A 17,765-nucleotide genomic window follows, 5' to 3' on the forward strand; every position below is an offset into this window, starting at 1 on the left:
GGTGGCATCAATTTACTCTAGAAACTTCAGCATGTATTTAATTATAGCTTAAGAGTTTATCTAGTTTTTTTTTTACACGTTATGTGAAATTTACATACCATGAAATGTAAAAGTTTTAAGTGTATAGTTGCCATTTTGACCAATGCATAGAGCCATCATGGGTCCCAGGGATTGAACCCAGGTCATCAAACTTGGTGGCAGATGCCTTTACCCAGTGAGCCATCTCACTGACCACTCTAAAATCCAATCCCAAACTCTACCAACGCAGAACATTCTTCTCATACAAGAAAGTCATTAATGAGAGGTATGATTTTCACTTTATAAAATTATATGTATGTGTTCATTTATGTATGTGGTTTTGTTATTTTGTGTATGTGTGCATGTTCCCATGGCACAGAATGCATGTAGAAGTTAGGACTAGGGTTAGGGATAGGATTAGGGAATTGGTTTCCTCTTTTCATCACTTGGGTCCTGAGTATTGAATTCAGGTCATCAGGCTTGGTGGCATTTCTATCCAAGGAGCCATCTCGTTAGAGGGTGAGGTAAGTGTTTTTGTTGTTGTTTTGTGTTTTTGATAAAGGTGATGTGCTATTTCACCTTGTAAGATCAAAAAAAGAGGATGGAGGGATGGAGGGATGGCTCAGTGGTGAAGAGCATGCACTGCTTTTGCAGAAGACCCTAGTTTAACTCGTGACAACATATAGTACCTGTTCCAGAGAGCTCTGAAGCCTACTTCTGTGGACACCTGCATTCATGGCTATATATCTTTCCCCATACACACAGTTTAAGATAAAAATTAGAACAATCAAGAAAGAGGAACAAAAAAAAAAAAGAGGAACAATAACTCATTATTGAATAAAACAGATATGAGCAGGTCTAGTGGCATTGCACGCCTTTAATCCCAGTGCCCAAGAAGCAGAGGCAGGCTGATCTCTGTGAGTCTGTGAGTCTGGTCTAGTGCCAGGCCAGCCAGGGCTATCTGGTAAGACTTTGACTCAAAACAAACAACTTCCCCTCACTAAAACAAACAAGCAAAAAAACAAACAAACAAACAAACACACACACACACACACACACAAAAACAACCCCCCCACACACAAAAAAACAAAGAACCAAACAAACAAACAAACAGAAAAAAACAAAACAAAAACCACCACCACCACCACCAACAGAAACCTAAATCCAAAGCCATGCTTTCCTTTTGGTATAATTTGGTAGGGATGCAGGCGAGGCAGCAAACTGCTCATGAAGAGAAATAGACATGTTGTTGTTACAAAAGGCCTTTCAGGGAAACGTTTGGGAACCATTCCAGGCTTCTTATCTGGATTCCAGGATCTGGAATTTGAGGATGAAGAAACGAGGAATGGAAGAAGAGGAAGAGGCATTTCCCATTTCCACACTTGCTCTGATTCTGCGGTCTCTGTCCTTCCAGAATATTCAGGACAGTGGCGACATCAGCTACAGCAGTGTGACTCCACTTGACAAATTCCCAACAAAGGTCAAATCAGAAAGCAGCTTCCCAACTGTCTTATAGAGCATGACCCCCACAGGCCCACTGCTGTGTCATCCCAGAGTCTGGCTGGCCTATGAACTACCTGAGGCTCGCAAGTGGACATCACTCCAGTTGGATAAGAGTAAACTGAGGCAGCAGAAAAGCTCAGTAAGTTGCCCAGGACCATAGAGCTTGAAGGGTGATGGGCGGGATTTGAGCCAAGAATGTGAGTCTAGCTCAAGAGGACTTACACAGTATACCCTTCCCTTGACAGGTCATCGAGTGTGTCAGTTTCACTGAAGCGTGACTTAAAGCACACACACAAAAATGCCCAAACCAAAAGTATATGACTCAATGGATTTTCACAGTGAGCACACTTGTATTCTAGCACACAGATCAAAGATCAGATCACTACCTGCCCCACGGGACCTCTTCATCCTATTGCTTCAACTTATTTATTTTTAATTTTAGTTTATTTAATTGTGTGTATGTATGTGAGTGCAAAAATGCACGTGCCACAGCATGTGCGTGGAGGCAATAGTATGGCTGGCGTGGGGGGAGGGGAGAGTCAGCTTGTGGAATCTGGGAACCCAAACTCAGGTCACGGAGCCTGTTTGCTATAGCTGATACCTGCTGAGCCATTTTCCCTGCCCTATTTATTTATTTTGGGATTTGTGCGGACAAGCATATGGACATTTTTTCAGGGGTCAGTTCTCTCCTTTTACCTTCTCTTGGAGACAAGGTACGTACCTCTTGGTTCTGCTGCAGTTCAGGTTCCTACCTGGCCCCTGAGCGTCCAGCTTCCATTTTGCATCAGGATTACTGTGGGTTACAGACGGCAGCCACCTCTTCTGGCCTGAGCTACCACATCTGGCTTCTACATGGGTTCTGGGGATTGGCCTCAGGTCGACAGGCTTGCCTGAAAAGCGCTTTTACCCACTTAGCTATCTCTCTGACCCCTCCTCTTTCATTTTAAATCACACATATTTCAAGCATCATTAGGTCTTGGGTTTTTTTGTTTGTTTGTCTGTTTGCATGCTCACTTTTTTTTTTTTTTGACACAGTCTTGTTACATTGTTTAGGCTGGTCTTGAACTTGTAGGCTCAAGTGAGCATCCTGCTTCAGCCTGCCAAATAACTTGGATTACAAGAGTGTGTCACTATGCTTGGCTTTTAGGGAGTCCGCTGATAAAGTTTAACATAGTCTATCTTGGAGGCAGGTGTTGGGGGAACTCCAGTTTCGCCAAATTCTCCCTGCCAGCAAAAGGTGAAGTCCTTACCGGTCCTTAAGCCCCTCCCCTCAGGGACTACATCTCCCAGGAGGCTGTGCTCCGGCGGCTCTCGGATTTAAGTAAGATTCTAGGCACTGCTTAAGCCAGCCTGTTGCGGAGTGCCCTGAGCTGAGAGGAGCCACGAGTCGACAACAGAAGCTTCCAGGAGTCTGAGCTAGAGACGGATCCCGAGGCCAGGTCGAGGGTGGAAGCTGGAGCAGCAGCCACTGAGGAGGCTGACAAGATGCTGTTTATCTTAGGGCTGTTCACGACGTCCCTCTTCATCTTATATCTGACAGCTCCATCCATCAGGTTTGTCTCAGTCCAGCAGCTCAACACTACTTCGTAAAGTGGTAGCACGTTTCCACCGCTAAAAGATGAAGGGGGGCGGCGAGGGAGAGATTAAGGCAGGAAAAGCAGGAAAGGAGGGATTATGGATGCCGTGGGGAGGAGGTGGGGTTGATTTGAATTCTGATGCTTAACGAAGGCAGAGTGGGTGACTGTCCTGGCTCTTTCCTCTGATTCCTTCAGGCTTCTCTGACACTTTCCTTTTCTTTTCTGCCCCACGGTAAGGTGGAGTATCCTGGCGATGTCATTGCTGAGGGACTCATTAGCAAGTAGTAGGCACTCTGGGGAGGAAACAAACTTCCTTCCCTTGATGCTTTCTCTCAGTGTTTTGGAAGTCCCTTTTGGAGTTCTGCAGCTGTCAAAGAAATAGCTATTCTGAGTGGAGAATTTAGAATTTGCTGATGATAAAGGTTAGATAGGAGCTGAGTGTGGTTGTGCTCTCCTTTAATCCCCATATCCAGGAGGCGGAAGCAGTCAGATCTCTAGGTTAGAGGCCAGCCTGGTCTACAGGCTGAGTTCCAGGGCAGCCGGGGCCATTGAGAGACCCTGTCTTGAATCCTCACACACACATACCCCCCAAGAGAAAGGTTAGACAGACATACTGGGGACAGAGTGTCAGATGTCATACTCAATCCTGGCCATCCTTAGAAATGACTTGAACATCTTTGAGCTTCAGGTTTTTTGTTTTTTCCCTTTGTAATGTAGAGATGATACTGAAATGGCTGAGGAGATTAATATAAATGACATATGGAAAGATAGTACATATGGACAGTGTCTAGCCTGGGAAGAAGAGTGAGTGTAGAGACTGTCTAGCCTGGGCTAGACATTGTGCAGAAAGTCAAGCCTGGGATAGGTCTCATGAGGGTAGAAAGTGTCTAGCCTGGGATAGACAGTGGGTGTAGAAGGTATTTAGAAAAGATAGTGTATAGAAAGTGGCTAGCCCAGTGTCTGACAGCCAGGGATGTTCAGAAAGTAGTCTAGCCTTTTTGATCTTGCTTTCAACAGCAACGTTTTCTCTGTGTGCCAATGGCCTGAATAAAATCCTTCACACAGTGGCAGAAAGTCTTTCAGAATGCTCTAGTCTTCTAAAACTGAAGAGGTAGCTGAGGGGAGATAGTTTTATGTGTGTCAGCCCAGATGCTCTTTGCCAGTTCCTATGGTAACTGTTGGAGCCTTCGGGCTCAGGAGCACTGAGCCCATTAATGTTCATCACCCACATGGGTCCAATGTGGGTCAGAGGAGGAAGATGACCTATGATAGTCTAGAGATTGGATTGATATCTTTGTCATCTGGCAAGGAATGTCTCTATTGGCCCTGACTCAGGAGCACTTTCTTTGCTTGCCCAGGTGACTATTTTTACCTTCTGGACACATGCTCTTCCAATCCACGCCTATGAGCTGTCCACTACCTTGCCCAACCAAAAAGTGGCCCATGCCAATTAACTTCTGCCAGGATAAGATTTTATACCTCCAACTTAAGGACCTCCTTCTTTGGATTATGTGGCCTTACTTTATGCATCTCAGCATGAGATTGGGAAAATGGTGTTTGATTTTCCTCCCTTTGGTGACAGGAAGTACTTTGCTGGTGGAGTTTGTACAACAAGTATGAAGATCCCTGGGAAGGTAGTGGTCATCACAGGTGCCAACACGGGCATTGGCAAGGAGACGGCCAGAGAGCTCGCTCGAAGAGGTGAGTTGAATCCTTCTCCTCTGTCTTGGCAGGGCCAAACCTCCTGCCCTCTTCGCTGGGGTTCTGCCTGAATGTCCTTGTCTTTCTTCCTGGGCTTGGAGGCTCTGGTGGAAATTCAAGGAAACTGGAAACCAAGCCTGATGTGACACTAATTTACTCTGCCTTTCAGCAGAGCTCCTCCCCTTCTTCCCTTCAGAGAGTGAGGAGAATAATGTGTCGTCATGACAGTGGTCCATTCAGTTATTCTGAGGTAGAGACTGAGCAGAATTAAACATTGAAGTGTGAAATGAGGGTTCTCCGCTCCACTGCGAGGATCTGGAAGTGGCAATGTGGCCACTCCATTGCCGTAGGGACAGCTCTGAGTATGCTCTACCCAAGCTCACTTCCTGTTCCTCTGTACACATTGCCCTTTCTGCTTTGGCCCCAGGAGCTCGAGTATACATTGCGTGTCGAGATGTGCTGAAGGGAGAGTCTGCTGCTAGTGAAATCCGAGCGGATACCAAGAACTCCCAGGTGCTGGTGCGGAAATTGGACCTATCTGATACCAAATCCATCCGGGCCTTTGCTGAGGGATTCCTGTCAGGTAAGGTTCTGTTGAGTAGCCAGGAAGGTAGGAAACTAAGTGTGGAAATGGCTGCTCCACCCAGGACCTTATATGGCCCTTGCATCATACCCATGATCCCACTAGACAGGTTTAGCTACATAAACCAGCAGGACAGGGAACTGGCAAAGGGATGGCAGGTGGACGAGCTGGCCTGGATCCTTATCGACATTTTTGTCCCACAGTGGGAATCTTGGAGATGTCATCTCCACGTCTGGGCTTGTACCTTGGCATAAGGTGTGGCCCTGATTCTGCTCTTTTCTTTTATCCAGAAAAGTAAACCTTCTGTGGTTACAGGCACCAGTGTGTGCCACCGTCAAAATGCTCCCATGTCTTGGGAAATTACCAGCATACACCAAGAACTACAGATCCTTGAGGGACAAGGTCTAGGTGTGCCTTGTTTTACTGTGTCTTTCCAGGGCCCACCAATGAGAGCCTGCTCTCCAGTTACTTGCCGTAATGAACAAATGGTGTCCGGGAAGATATCAGCAAGTAAAATTAGAAACCCAGTGACAATGATAATTCCATATCACACAGACAAGACCAAAAGGGGAATAGTTATTGACTTCTGAGCCAACACTTTATCTTAGAAGACAAGAGTGATAACCCTGCCCAGCAAAGAGTGTTCACAGACAAAAGCCCGGGGTCAAACACTTGGGATGGTGAAAGGTGGCTGGAAGGTGCCTTGCTAGCCACAGGTCTCCCCAATTGTTCTCAACAGAGGAAAAGAAGCTCCATATTTTGATCAACAACGCAGGAGTGATGATGTGTCCATATTCTAAGACAGCGGATGGCTTTGAAACCCAATTTGGAGTCAACCACCTGGGTAAGTATCACAGGGGGGAATTAAAACGCTGAGTTCTAACCCACGCCTCGCTCTCTGTAGGAAGATGGCGGTGCCTCTGTGCTCAGGATCTCCACTGATCCTCATGGAGCCTCATAGGGTCCTCATAGACTCTCCCTGCAGCAGACACATCGCTGTTGGCACTTTTCTAAGCAGTCAAAATGTGACTCCGTGCATTTATTCAGAAGATGCTAGGGAGAAGCAATGGCACCCTTGGATGGGGCAGGGCTTGCTGGGCAGTGCCAACCTGTGGCTGTTCGGGAATCTGGAGTTGGCAGGGGAAGTAACATCCATATGAGAGTCAGAACAAGCCTTGGTCTACTCTGTGGGGGTAAGTGAACCTTGAGAAGTTGACACAAAAGATAAACTGGTGTTCAGAGTTTAAGATTAAGGTTCTAGTCAGGGCAGCATGTGGCATAGTCTTGGATCCTGGGCAAAATGTTATTTTCCCTGACTACTTTAGCTTTCTTTCTGTATGAGTATGTCAGGGCCCATATTATATGGAGAAATTGGAGGCTAGCATATGGGTATATAAACAATGGGTACAAAATTTACATTAAATAGTGTCTTACTATGGTCTAGCTTCGGCCCTTGCTTTGGAGAATCAACTCACTTAGAATAAGTGACCACTTAGCACTGATTAACTCACGTGTCAAACTTTCCTCACGCCCAGAAGACAGTGAGATGTGGAAGTCCTGTCTCCAGTCCACACACCCTGAGCTAGGGCTGTCCCACCCCTGAGTTCTCCCTTTGGATTTCTTTGTAGGCCACTTTCTTCTTACATACCTGCTTTTGGGGCGGCTGAAGGAGTCTGCTCCCGCACGGGTGATCAACCTCTCCTCAGTGGCCCACCTCTGTGGTAAGATCCGTTTCCATGACCTCCAAGGCGAGAAATACTACCACCGTTGTCTCGCCTATGCCCACAGCAAGCTCGCCAATGTGCTTTTCACTCGAGAGTTGGCCAAGCGGCTCCAAGGTAAGTGTGGAGAGATGATAGAATATTCACATGCTTTATTATTAAAAAACTAAAACAAAAACAGGGTCCTTGGTCAAGACTGTACGTTCATAGAAACTTCTGGAACAAGACTGTTGAGCATATACATTTTAGTAGTGTCCTGTATAGTTCAGAAAATGATCTAGGATTCCTGAGCTTTCCATTTTGATTAAGTGAGTTTATTAAGTATATAGCAAACAAAAATAATAGAGTCAATAGCAAAGTGGCAGGTAGAAGCAGCAGGTGGATACTAAAACATTATTTGACCAGACCTGTAAACTAATGTGTCGGGGCAGCAGGGACCACAGACTACGTGGATTAATAAGAAATTTAGTGTCTTGTCCCACACCTCTCCCCACAGTGTTCTGGAGGTCAGTGGAGGATGGTGCTTCTTTGACAAGCCACAATTAAGGGGCCCGATGACAGTCCATACCGAATCAGTGTATTATTTTTTGGCATTTTTCCCCCCACAGGGCTACCTTTCTCAACCAGCCAAGACTGCATTTGCTACCAGATTTATCACCTAAATGTTAACAGTAGTGGCGTCATTTGCCTCGATATTCCGAGATGGCAGCAGTCTCCTGCTTGAATCATCTCCTAAATTCCCTTATCTGTTTTGCCCACTGCTAAGTGATCCAAATTTGCATGTCCTGTGTCCCCCTAGTGCCACAGATTCACAATCTACGAAACAAACAGCAGTGTGGATGAGAACGCATCCCAGGATTGGGCTCTGGGAGGATGAGATGGCATGCAGTGTCACCTTACCTCAGAAGAGCCTGCCGGGTAGCTGGAATCAAACTGCTGTTCCTGATCTTGACCAGCTGCTCCCTGTCAGACCTCCACCAAGGCCTGATGGAATGCTTGCTCTTACCTCACAGAGAGTGCAAACTGAAAATCAAACACCATTTGGTTTTAAATGAAACGATTTTAAATTAGAATCTCAAAACTTTTGTAGTTTCCACTTAAATTGCCAGTTATTAGAGTTAGCCCATCTTCTAGCAGTTTAATATCTCACCGAGTAACTGAGGCACACTGATAATTCTGCTAGTAACTGATTTATTTTCTTTCAGTAAAGTTGTGTAAACCAAACCAAAACAACAACAACAACAAAAACAATACAGGGAAAGTGCACAGCACAGCCCTTGCATGTAAAAAGTATTGAAAACGAGGTGGTATCAGGCTGTGTTTGGGGGCAGCTTAATGTCCCATAATTTCCACCAACGCGCCTCTATCCGCACCTCATAAATGCGCTGGCTCAACTGGCCTCTACCCCTAACCTTTCAGATAGATTGTTGTCCCAAAGCTCCTCCCACAGAAATGGCAGAGACACTGCTCTGAATAATTAACGCTACTATTCCCCACATGTTTTTATTAGGAGTGTGTAAACCCCCGGATAAGATAACATTGAAATAGAACTCTTCTGTTGGAGCACAGAAAGCTGAGAAGGCTATGTAGACCATTCTAGAGGTTAATTCATTACCAGGCAGGTTAAGTAGAACCTTAGGCTTGTATTTACCAAGTCTCTCTTTTAAATTAATTGGTTGATTAATTTTACACCTTGGCTGCAGTTTGCCCTCCCTGCTCTCCTCACCTCTTTTGCCCATTCCCATCCGTTCCTCCTCAGTTTCTCTTCAGAAAATGGCAGGCCTCCCATGGATATCAACCAGCCATGGCATATCAAGTTCAGTTAGCTTAGGCACCTCCTCTTCTATTCGGGCTACATGAGGCAACCCAGTGAGAGGAAAGGGTCCCAGAAGCAGCCAACAGAGTCAGAGACAGCCCCTGCTCCCACTGTGAGGAGTCCTACAAGAAGACCAAGCTATGCAACTGTAACATCTGAAGAGGACCTAGGTCAGTCCCGTGTAGGCTCTCCGGTTGGCAGTTCAGTCTCTGCGGGCCTCTATGAGCCCAGGTTAGTTGATTCTGTGGGTTTTCTTGTACCGTCGACCTACAATCAGGCTGCGCAGAAATTGTGGGAGTGGCTAGCCATTGAGACCCAGCTTGAGACCCATGCCTTTAGAGGGAGCTCATCACCGACACTGCCTGGAGGGCCGGGACCCGGAGACCTAGGACAGAACCAAAAAAACACGACTTGCAAAAAGCAAAAGTCGATGGAACGATTTCTAGTGATATTCTGCTGTCACTGACATGGGCTGTCTCTGACATGAACTCAGTGGCTGGCTCTAGTGATATTCTGCCGTCCTCATAGATCGGTGCCTTGCTCGGACGTCATCAGAATGGAGACAGGTGAAGCAGAGATCCAGAACCAGACATCAGGCAGAACTTGGGGAACGCTGTGGGGTCAAGGACACCCCAGTCCTTTCTTCCACTTGGACATTTTGCCGAGGACTTAGAGTGTGTCCCTGGTCTCATTGTGTCCTCTTTGTCCTAGGCACGGGGGTCACCTCCTATGCGGTACACCCAGGTGTTGTCATGTCTGAGATCGTCCGGCACTCTGTCGTGCTGTGCCTGTTGTGGCGGCTCTTCTCACCCTTCTTCAAGTCCACTCGGCAGGGGGCCCAGACCAGCCTGCACTGCGCCCTGGCAGAGGGCCTGGAGCCCCTGAGCGGCAAGTACTTCAGGTAAGAGTTGGCAGGGCAGGGTGTGCCTGCGAATCACAGCACCCCAGGAGCTTGGCACGGGTCAGACTCCGTGTGCCTGCTGATGGAATCCAGGCGTGGGTCGGGTCTGCTAACCCATTCCTGGGAATCATCCGAAGAAACTAAAGTTTATTCTAGTGTGCCACGCTTCTGTGAGCACCCTTGCGTTCTGAAAGCCGTGAAGGCTTTCCCTGTTGGTTATGCTATAACAAGAATATTAGCGGCCCTCTGGCTTCTTTTCCTTTAAGGCTCAGCTGATTTGACATTTGAATTCTTTGGTATTACTTTGGAGTAGCGCTACCTCAAAATCCAGCTGTACCACTCTTGGGCATATATCCAAAAGATGCTCAAGTCTACAACAAGGACATTTGCTTTAACCATGTTCATAGCAGCTTTGTTCATAATAGGCAGAACCTGGAAACGACCCAGATGTCCCTCAACTGAGAAATGGGTACAGAAATTGTGGTACATTTACACAGTGGAATACACTCAGCAATTAAAAACAAGGAAATCATGAAATTTGCAGGCAAATGATGGGAACTAGAAAAGATCATCCTGAGTGAGGTATCCCAGAAACAGAAAGACACACATGGTATATACTCACTTATAAGTGGATATTAGACATATAATATAGGATAAACGTACTAAAATCTGTTCACCTAAAGAAGCTAAGCAAGAAGGAGGACCCCGGGTAAGATGCTCAATCTTCATTCAGAAAGACAAATGGGATAGACACTGGAAGAATGTGAAAATAAGGAACAAGACAAGAGCCTACCACAGAGGGCCTCTGAAAGACTTTACCCAGAAGAGTACTAAAATTGATGCTGAGACTCATAGCCAAACTTTGGGCAGAGTGCAGGGAATCTTATGACAGAAGACAGAAGAGGGAGATAGAAAGACCTGGAAGGGTCTGGAGCTCCACAAGGAGAGCAACAGAACCAAAAAATCTGGGCCTAGGGGTCTTTTCTGAGACTGATACTCCAAACAAGGACCATTCATGGAGATAACCCAGACCCCCTGCACAGAGGTAGCCTATGGCAGCTCAGTCTCTAAATGGGCTCCCTAGTAAGGGAGAAGGGGCTGTCTCTGACATGAACTCGGTGGCTGGCTCTTTGATCACCTCCCCCTGAGGCGGGGAGCAGCCTGACCAGGCCACAGAGGAAGACTATGAAAGACAGTCCTGATGAGACCTGATAGGCTAGAGTCAGATGGAAGAGGAAGAGGTCCTCCCTATCAGTGGACTGGGGAAGGGGCATGGGAGATGAGGGAGGGAGGGTGGGATTGGGAGGGAACAAGGGTGGGGTTACAGCTGGGATACATAGTGAATAAATTCTAATAAATAAAAATTTATATTAAAAAATGCTAGGAGGAGGTCATGTTTGCCCAGTGGGAACCCTCCCCCTCAGTGTTGTTGGGATTGGCCTTGTCTGTTGGTGTGAAGGAATAGAAATTTAAGTACCACACGTAAACACAACTCCACATGCAGCCAGAGCTTCCTAATAAGGAGTCCAAGATAAAGGCTCCTTCCCTTTCCATAATGTAATCCATCCCAGTCCGTTCTACTGTCCTTTGCTAAGCGAGGTACCCTTTGTGGCAGGACTGGGAGCAAGTTTAGTGTCTGCGGTAGGAGAATGGATGAGTGACAGCAGCCAATATCGCTAGAGCTCTTGATATTTATCTAAGTGTGCTATGTGTATTGATTCACAGGGTCATCTCAGCTGGGTCAAATTAAGAGTTTCATCCGCCTCTGCCTCCCGAGTGCTGGGATTAGAGGGGTGTACCACCACCACCCAGCTCTTGATTTAGTTTAGAGGCAGTTTCTCTCTCTGACATCCAATCTGGCCACAAACTTCTGATTCTGCTGTCCCAGTCTTCTGAGTTCTGGCTCTATAGCTGTGTCCCAGCATGGCTAGTTTCTTTCCCTTATTCAAATGTGGCCACTAGCAAATCTGAATTATATTTGTGACTCATTATGTTTGGTTTGCATCCTTTTTTTCTCTGTTTGTTTCTTCAAGACAGGGTCTCTCTATGTGGTCCTGGGCATCCTGAAATTCATTATGTTTACCAGATAGACCTCAAACTCACAGAGATCTGCCTGCCTCTGCCACCCAGTTGGCAAGTGCTGGGATTAAAGGTGTATGCCACCAATTCTGGCATACAGTCTATGTTTATTGAACAAATCTACCCCACAATCTGAGTGCTTACATTTCTGCCTAATGAATGTGACAGATAGAATGGAGTCATAATACAATGTCATGAGAGAAACAAACAAACAAACAAACAAAACATAGAATACAAAACTGTAGGAGCTGGAGACATGGCCCAGCAGCTAAGAGTTCTTACTGCTCTTTCAGAGGACCCTAGTTCAGTTCTCAGCCCCGGGTCTCACAACTGCTTGTAATTTCAGCTCCAAAGGATCTGACATCCTCTTTTTACCTCCACAGGCACTCACTCATATGTACAAGCAGGCACACAGACACATTGGCACATAAAATTAAAATATTCTTAAAAACAATATAAACATTCATTACAAAAATAAAAATAAAAATAAAAAAATATAATGAGTAGTCTAGAAAGACCAGCCAGTAATAGTTACTTCAAGGGAGTTTGACAAAGAGTCAGGCAAGGTATAAAAAAGGAGTGCACAGGCTGGCTGAGTAGGCAGGCTGGCCTTGAACTTACAGAGATCCATCTGTCTCTGCCTCCCATATGAGGGATTAAAGGTGTGTGCTGCCATGCCTGGCTGCAACTTCTTATTCTTCTTATTTATCATTTAAAAGGTTTTTTAAAGAAGGGCACACATTTATTTGCCATCTATACAATTAAAATACATTTTAACAAAAGAAAGACTTTTCCCCAAACTAAATACACAAGCCCACTTTTGAATAAAAGGAAAAATATACATAAACTTATGTATATCTCTACATAAACCAACATAGCTGAAAAAAAAAAGGCCAGCTAAATGATAGGCTTTTCTTTTATCAGAATTATATTTTCCAAACATCTTGTGGAGCTTTCATCATTATAAAATACAGAAGCCCAGTGGAGCACTCTCTCTCTTCCATTACCCCTCTCTCCTTGGTCCCTCTGCTCACTCTAAAGCAGGATGGGTCCATAGGTGGGTCTCACTGGGCACAAGTGACTCCAGATGGAATTCAGGGTTTATCTAAACTTAGTAAGAAAGTAATTGTGGTGTTATCTGTGACACCGCCACCATAGGGCTACAGGTATTTTCATGTCACATTGAATTCCTGAAGATATTTTATAATGCCTCTTTTGCTCGCAATTACTTTGAAGTAGCTGGGTATCAGTCTGCTATTATACCTTGTGGTAGACTACATTAACAAAAACCCATGTGTTACTATTCAAAGTTTAAGTATGTATGTATATGTACATGCATATTTATATTTGGAGGGTTTTAATTTTTTAATTTATGTGTGTCTGTGTGACTGTATATGTGTGTGAGGTCATGGAGGTCAAAGAGGATATTGTATCCTCTGCAACTAAAGTCACAGGTAGTTGTAGGTTGATTGATTTTGTGCTGGGGACCACACCTGGAAGAGCAGCAAACAGTCTTAGCTACCAACTCATCTCTCTAGCTCCTGTACTTTGATTTTTCAAGACAGGGACTAATTATAGACCACGATAGCCCCAAAGTCACTCTGTGGCCAAGGATAGTCTTGAACTCCTTACCTTCCTGCCTCTGCTCCCCAAGGGCCAGGATTATTTAGGCCAGGCTATCATGCCTGACCCTGAAATACATAATAATTCATTCCAGTTAAGTTTCTTTAAGCCTACTGCATATAGTTTAGGTAATCAGAAATCTATTCTGAGAAATGTGTTTGAGATTGTCAGTTTTTATTCTAATGTTCATTCTCTCTGCCTGCCAGTGACTGCAAGAGGACTTGGGTGTCCCCAAGGGCCCGGAATAAGAAAACAGCTGAGCGCCTGTGGAATGTCAGCTGTGAACTTCTAGGAATCCAGTGGGAATAGTTGGCCCAAAGACCCTGGCCTTTTCAGGGCCAATCTATGGCATAATAGAAGGGGACCAAAGAGAAGGACAACCTGAAAGGATTATCCTCCTGGCCTGCTGCTGCTGCTGTGACTCCTGCCTACCCAGAACCTTCTGGAACCTTTTATGCACAACCTTTTTGTGAGGCGGGGCCATAGTACAGGATGATATTCACACCTGCAGACCATTCTCAAAGCCTTAGAGAATCCATAATTCTCGGGGGCAAGAGGACTGTGTAGATTCCAGGTTGGACACAGGTGGTAAAGGAATTGAATCAGTTCCCTCACCAGAACTGTAGACAGTAGCTGATGTGTTCACAGGAATGCCAGCACTGCACACTCCTAGGAGCTGTAGCCTCAGACTTTAGATTGGCCTCTTTTCTCGTTGAAATGAAATGGAAGGCGCGACCCTGGAGTTCAGACCAGCTCAGGAAGAAGTAGCTCACGTTGGCCAAACTTCATTTCTTCCTTTGAGCATCCTGGAGCCACTGCATGAAGCTGGACCTTTCCATTTTCCACCATGTAGACTCCCCCTTCCCCCCGCCCCCCAAAAAAAACCCCATTCTCTTTACCTCAATTTTTAGAGAAATAAAGATTTGTGCTCATCTCATTGCTGTATGCATTTTCTCAGGGAGAAATGGAGGAAAGGAAATCAGTCTGTTAGTCCAGTGAATCATATGTCACCCCACTGAACCACTCACCCAGACATCCTGAGCTTTCTCAGAATTCTGTGTCTGGGTACACAGTAAGATGGTCAAGCTGGGTGATCACTCGGGTTTCTTTCAATGCCAGGATTTTACTATGAGAAGTGAGAAGTGTGGCTTTAAATACAGAGCCATTCAGCTTCACCACAGAGTATGACCAGACAGATTTGTCATTTAGATACAATTAAGAAAGCCCCTGCCAACCTGTCTCCCTAAACTTATGGCTGTAATTCCCTCCAGCTCCCCTATTCTTCTGTGTTGTTGCCCTCATGACCTCCTTGCTGAAGGTCACCTAGAAGAGGTGGGCAGATGTGTCTAATGTGATAATAAACCATTGGCCCAAGAAGCCATCTTTATTGGTCCCAGACTCTGCCATGTCCTAGCACTGTGACAGCCTGTCTCATGAAGGCCCAGAAACAGCCGAGCCTGTCAGCTGTGGACTGAAACTGAGAATTTCTTCCTCTGAACTTGAAACACCAATGAAAAGCCCAGTAACCCAGACATCTTCCTATGCTTTCCCAAGCTCCTTCTCCTAGCCCTTCTCCTGACTCCTTCACTTCTGTCCTTTATTTCTTAGTATCTACAGTAATGTTAGAATATGCATGTATGGAGACACTGGACTAGCAGGAAACATCCCAAAGTCCTTCAACAGGAAAAAAAATCCCTAATCCCCAGTACAAATATATATATTTATATAATTATAGTTATATAAGCATAAATATGCACTGGGGATTAGACCTATGACCTCAGTCATGCTAAGCAAGCACACAGTTATATCCCCATGTTTTTGATGTTTTGGTTTTGAGTCCAGCCTTTAATGGCTGAGCCATCTCTGCAGCCCTCTCCCCATTCTTCTGATGGACTCTTAAGAGCAGTTATCCCCAGGAGGGGCTGATAGGAGATAATTTTTTGATATTTAAAAAACAGGATATTTTCACATCTTACTTGGAAATTAAAAACGAGTAAACTTCAGCAGACAGACCCTGCTTATTGCCGGCCCTTCCTGGTTGAATGTGAAATGTCCCCTTCAGACTCAGACTTGTTGCCCACCTGGTGATACTATTTTGGGGGAGTTTCTGGGGACTTCAGGAAGCGGAGCCTTATTGGAGGAAGTATATGACTGGAACAGGCCTTGAAGGCAATGCTTGGTTCCCAGCTCCTTCCTCACTGCCTGCTTTCTCCATGTAACTAGGTGAAAAATCTCCTATCACCTTCTTTCATCATGATGCCCAAGTGCATATGGGCAAGCACCCATAGACTAAGCCCTCTGAAACCATGAGTCCAAAAATAGAGCCATCCCCCTTTAGGTTGTTTCCACGAGGTATTTTGTTGTAACTATGAGAAAGCTGAAATATGCCAACCGTAGTCATTTCCTATACTATCCCATTTGTGACTCTAATTTGCCTGTTTCAGTATTCTTATCTCTGCCTACATTGTTATTGTGGAATAAGATATTAGACTCTAGAGGGCTTCTCTACCCCACCTAGTTCCCAGCTAATCGAGATGGACACCTCCTGGGTTTATAACAGCGTTAAAGCAAGGTAACTGGGCAGATCCTCTAAGCTATTGTGCTGCTTCCCAGCTACACACCTCATGTTACTTGCCTTAATTGCTCCTGTCTGGGCTGCTTCTGGTCTATCAGGTTAGCTCACATGGCCGTGTGCTCGTGGTCATCCTGCTCCACGGTGACTTACTTCTCTCCGGCTTCTTCTCCTCCTGATACATCTTCTGCTTCTTCTCTCTTGTGCTCCCTCTCTGAGATGACTCCCTCTCCCCTCCCCCAAGCCCAGGAACCTGAACCCCACCTTCTCTTCTGCCCAGTTACAGGCTTCAACCACTTTATTAATCAATTAACTTTAAATTAGGCAGTGCAAGGTTTACACAAGACAGACAGGTGTTTGTGAGGATGTACTCCCGGGTGGCAACCAGATCTTAGAGGCCAGTAATTAGCATTAGAACACATAGCACCAGACCAACCCCCAACAGCCATAATAGTTAAACACCAGGGCTCATATGTGATCGCTCTGTTTTGGGCAAAGAGTTGTTTAAGGTTCCCCAGATGATTCTTATATGCTACTGGACTCTGAACCTCTGGTCCAAGACAATCATGGCGATCACATTTTCTTACCAAGTAATTGGTTATGAAAAAAAAGCATACAACACAATTGTGGCCAATGGGACATAGAAAAAAAGTTTTGGTAGTTTCTAGAAAAGGTTTCTAAATTGATGGAAAACTGAAGAAAGTGGGTGATGGCATATGCCTGTAATTAAATCCAATACTCAGGGGGCTGGGCAGGAAGATGGTGAGTTCGAGGCCAGCCTGGGTTACAGAGGGAGTTTTCAGGTCTGCCTAGGCTATATAGAAAGATCCTGTCTCAAAACTGAATGAATGAATACGTACATAAAGTATATGTGTACAAGTTGTACAAGTTGAGGCACAGGCAGAAATTCTGTGTCCTGTTGCATGCTGTTGTGGCTGAATGTGATGCCTGTAACACATTCAGGCACATTGAGGGTGCCACGAGTATCCTGCATCCATGAGTGGAGAGCTAAGCAGGCCCAACAATTAAGCTGACGTGCTGAGACCAGTAGAGGACAAGATGGGGAGAACTCGGGTTACTGGCCATGCAGTAGGGAGTTACTAAGACCTGAGATGTCCTGTCACATGACAATGCGTTGTGTCACCATTTAAGTTTGTGTCCTGGTACAGTGGCATTATGTCAAATACAGATCATTGCTAATATTCAGCTATTTTTAATCTACTGCTGGTCTCTGGCTTTTTTTTTTTTTTTTTTTTTTTTTTTGAGAGAGGGTCTCAACATGAACCCCAGACTGGCTCAGAGTTTGCTATATGGCCCAGGCTCGAATCTGCTGTCCTTCTGGGATTAGTGGTGTTTGTCACCACATCTGGTTTCCTGGCCTTGTTCATCACTTTCAATTTCATCATCTTCCAAATGAATTTTAACATCTGTTTCACTTAGTTTTTTTTTCCCCCTGCCTCTAGGTCTTGTCACTGTCAGATGATTTCAGTATCATGAAACTGCTTATTAGAAGTTAACATTCTGAAGAGAAACCTTTGTAGGAGTTTATCCAATTTTTAACCATTGCCTTTTTTCTCTATGATCTCCATTAGCTAAAACAATTGGCCAAGGAGACATGGAACACAAGGAACAGCTTATTCCAATAAAAGAGTAAGTAGTACAAGAAACAAT

The 17,765-nt window shown here is 45.3% G+C and overlaps 1 protein-coding gene across 1 annotated transcript; it reads left to right on the forward strand.

Annotated features, from left to right (window-relative positions):
* The first annotated feature begins 2,858 nt into the window (after positions 1–2,858).
* Rdh12 (retinol dehydrogenase 12) lies at positions 2,859–14,445 on the forward strand. The gene is made up of 7 exons (XM_021660523.2): positions 2,859–3,074; positions 4,681–4,799; positions 5,227–5,382; positions 6,122–6,226; positions 7,011–7,220; positions 9,631–9,820; positions 13,729–14,445. Exons 1-7 carry the CDS (start codon positions 3,007–3,009, stop codon positions 13,829–13,831), a joined length of 951 nt encoding a protein of 316 aa, XP_021516198.1. The 5' UTR covers positions 2,859–3,006; the 3' UTR covers positions 13,832–14,445.
* The last annotated feature ends 3,320 nt before the right edge of the window (positions 14,446–17,765 follow it).

Source organism: Meriones unguiculatus, chromosome 7 (assembly GCF_030254825.1).
Source record: "Meriones unguiculatus strain TT.TT164.6M chromosome 7, Bangor_MerUng_6.1, whole genome shotgun sequence".
In the NCBI taxonomy this organism is placed as follows: Eukaryota; Metazoa; Chordata; class Mammalia; order Rodentia; family Muridae; genus Meriones; species Meriones unguiculatus.

Excerpts from the sequence above, each read along its gene's own strand:
- Rdh12 (XM_021660523.2), top strand. The coding sequence starts at position 3,007 with ATGCTGTTTATCTTAGGGCTGTTCACGACGTCCCTCTTCATCTTATAT. Across the intron at positions 4,800-5,226 it reads CAGAGAGCTCGCTCGAAGAG|GAGCTCGAGTATACATTGCG; the intron begins GTGAGTTGAATC and ends CTTTGGCCCCAG. Across the intron at positions 7,221-9,630 it reads GTTGGCCAAGCGGCTCCAAG|GCACGGGGGTCACCTCCTAT; the intron begins GTAAGTGTGGAG and ends TCTTTGTCCTAG.